Source organism: Phoca vitulina, unplaced genomic scaffold (assembly GCF_004348235.1).
Source record: "Phoca vitulina isolate PV1807 unplaced genomic scaffold, GSC_HSeal_1.0 scaffold3, whole genome shotgun sequence".
Taxonomy (NCBI): domain Eukaryota; kingdom Metazoa; phylum Chordata; class Mammalia; order Carnivora; family Phocidae; genus Phoca; species Phoca vitulina.
The window spans coordinates 90,497,039-90,500,621 of NW_022589706.1; the positions used below are offsets into that span (position 1 = coordinate 90,497,039).

A 3,583-nucleotide genomic window follows, 5' to 3' on the forward strand; every position below is an offset into this window, starting at 1 on the left:
CTGTTTCCTTTGATGTGCAGAAACTTTTAACTTGATGAAGTCCCAAAAGTTCATTTTTGCTTTTGTTTCCCTTGCCTTTGGAGACATGTCTTGAAAGAAATTGCTGTGGCCAATGTTGAAGAAGTTACTGCCTATGTTCTCCTCTAGGATTTTGATGGATTCCTGCCTCACATTGAGGTCTTTGGAAAACAGTATGGAGGTTCCTCAAGATGTTAAAAATAGAGCTATTCTACGACCCAGCAATCACATTACTAGGTATTTACACCAAAGATACAGATGTAGTGAAAAGAAGGGGCACATGAACCCCAATGTTCATAGCAGCAATGTCCACAATAGCCAAACTGTGGAAGGAGCCAAGATGCCCTTCAACAGATGATTGGATAAAGATGTGGTACGTATATACAATGGAATATTACTCAGCCATCAGAAAGCATGAATACCCACAGTTTGCATCAACATAGATAGAACTGGAGGGGATTATGCTAAGTGAAATAAGTCAAGCAGAGAAAAACAATTATCATATGGTTTCACTCATATGTAAAACATAAGGAATAGCATGGAGGACCATAGGGGAAGGGGGGGAAAACTGAAGGAGGGGAAATCAGAGAGGGAGACAAACCATGAGAGACTATGGACTCCCAGAAACAAACTGAGGGTTTCAGAGGGGAGAGGGTGGGGGGATGGGGTAGCTGGGTGATGGGTATTAGGGAGGGCACGTATTGTGATGAGCACTGGATGTTATACACAACTAATGAATCATTGAACACTACATCAAAAACTGATGTACTATATGGTGGCTAACTGAACATAATAAAAAAAATCTGAACATCATAGTATTTCATATAGCATATAAAAATTTGAAGAACTTAGGAAACCATGATGGTAATATAGATATAGGTGTTTATAAAAAGTAGCAGAGATCATTTTTGAATTGGATAAATATTAGCTATTAATAAAGTTAGAATATGTCTAATCTTTAAAATGAATGTTAGGGAGGCCAACATGATGTCCCATTGTGAAGGAATCCTAGAACTGATGGAATATATTTTTGATCATTAATTCCATGTCCCTAAAATCAAGGCAAAAAAATTCAATATTTATCCAACAATTAAGTATAAATCAATTCCTAATCTTTTTATATCCTGAGAGCAGAGCTTTCAGCTTTGAAAGCATGAGCTTCATGAATGATTACACGTAGAAAATTGCATCTGCCTCATAATCTGTTTAACACTTTACTTAAGGTTGATTTTACCTTACAGAACACAAACATTCAAGTTTCTTTCCTCTGCCAAAATTTTAAAAATTGTGAAAACTTATGCTGAAATACAGAAAGGCCTACACCAACGAATAAATGAACAACAGGACTCAAAATTATGTATGCATACATACATTAAGTATGTATACTTGATGATGTGGTGTACTCCACATCAAATAATACTAGAGCATTGACAAATAGTTGGTAATGTACAACAGTAGTTTTCAAGGAATTTACTTAATCAGTGAGTAAGTCTAGAAAGTCCTAGAAATCTGCTTTTTTTGGAAAGAGCCCCAGATGATTATAGGTTTTGATTAAAAGCTTGGTTTGGGGAAGCAATTTTAACTTTCACTTTACATTGCATATGAATCATAATATGTGATACATATGTATTGCATATGAAACAGAATTGTAAGTTATTTACTTGAACAAAAATAATTTCTTAACATAAAATGTGAATAGATAAGTAAACTATGGTTATAAAAATGAAATGAAATAAGATTATGTGAATGTAATTTTATTTATAAAGGAAAACATGCTAATCGAAGGCTACACAACAATGAGAAACATTAATGACAAATTTAAACATAAATTAAGATATTCCTCTGAATTCTAAATGTTTCATTGAGCATCAGAAACCAACAAAATTTTAGTATTTTTCGTGTATATTATTCTGTATTCACAGTCTCTGCATTTGATTGGATACTTGGATTTTATTTCATTTTCTTTATGACATTTTCCACAGATTAATACGACTGGCTGCTGCTTTTGGGATTGAACATCCTTCTCAGTGTCCATTGTTAGTCCCTATGCAGCAATGAGAAACTTCTTACTCCAGAGAACATTACTTACTTTCCCTTTGAAAGAAAAGTAGAGCATAAAAAATTTATGCAGAATCACAACTAGACTAGGATTTTATGCCCATTTTGCAATAAAAGACTCCCGTAACTTATAGGCATGATGCCATTACAACTTTTGATGTTCAGATCAAAGAGTAGAGTAGAACCATTTGTTTTCATAGTTGAAACAAAAAAAAAATTAAGGGAAGAAAGTATATTAAGGGAAGAAAGTTATTTTGTCTTCCGTTCTCCTTGAGTGTGAATATCTTGGGGTAAGTAACTATATACTAGTCTTTTCTGTATTTTTAAATACCTCTAATATTTTTGCCCCAAAAAACAAACAAAAAACCCAATATCACTGGTGACCACCAATGTTAGATGTCTTTGATTACTACAACAATATCAGATAAAATGACAAGTGAATTCTACAAAATAGAAGAGGCATTTTAGTAATTTTAAAAATGCATATTTATATATGCAGTGATAGACCTATTGGAGACAGGAAACCAGGAAACACATTTTTCTGTGAAAATAAAACATTCAGTTAGAAAAGTTTATTAAAGCATTTAGTTGACAGATTACTTCTATAACCTTTGTTCTGTTTGTGAGAAATATTTATATGGCTGTTTCTAAAATCTATAAACCAATAATCTTATACCCAAGTAAAATAAGCAACACAGATTGGTTTTCATACACAATAGCATTTTTATGAACTCTCATTTCTTCATAGACCACTTAGCTGTAAATAATCCATGCAAATAGCAATTAGACCTTTCCTGGTTTATGCATATATGCATAATGGTTATTCAAGGAACATGGAAATGCTTCAAGCAATTTTCTATATAAAATATGCATATTTAAAACCATATGTTTGACAGTTTCAGTAAATGATTTTAAAATGAACTGCGAGAGAATTCAGCATGGTGATATTCTGTATGTATCTTTGTTGTGCAGAATCAGGTCAACCTCCACTTACCACAGCAAACAAGTTAAAAACCTGTTGAATTTTCTATTACTATCTTAACGTATTCTTAGTCTATTATAAAATTTTTAAAATTTTCTTTCTTAGTTACAGATAAGAGATGGAAAAAATAAAGATGTTCTGTTAACCATATTGCAGTTATATAAATTAAAAAATTAGCATTGATATAATACTAATATCTAATGCAATGATCTTACTCAAATTTTGGCCTTTGTCCCATTGATGTCACTTACAGCAAAAGAAAAAAAAAAATCTGGTCCTGGACTTAATCCAGGATTTTACCTTTTCTTTAATTATTTTTCTTTAATCTCTCTTAATCTGATGTTTCCTTAGCCTTTTTTTAATGCAATTGATAGTTTATAAGACATCTTTCAATTTATATTTGTCTGATGTTTTATCAGGATTAGTTTCAGATTAGGTATTTTTGGCAGAAATACCAAGGATGTAATGTTTTGTCCTTTTCTGAGCATGATTTCATATTTATGCCATTACTGGTGATAACTTTTT

General features: G+C 32.0%; 1 protein-coding gene across 1 annotated transcript; it reads right to left on the bottom strand.

Moving 5' to 3' along the window:
* Positions 1 to 1,876: 1,876 nt before the first annotated feature.
* LOC116628596 (DNA-directed RNA polymerases I, II, and III subunit RPABC4-like) lies at positions 1,877 to 2,053 on the bottom strand. The gene has a single exon (XM_032398987.1). It carries the CDS (start codon positions 2,051 to 2,053, stop codon positions 1,877 to 1,879), a length of 177 nt encoding a protein of 58 aa, XP_032254878.1.
* Positions 2,054 to 3,583: the final 1,530 nt, after the last annotated feature.

What these genes read in the sequence shown, in the direction of transcription:
- LOC116628596 (XM_032398987.1), bottom strand. Translation starts at nt 2,053, where the DNA reads ATGGACACTGAGAAGGATGTTCAATCCCAAAAGCAGCAGCCAGTCGTA.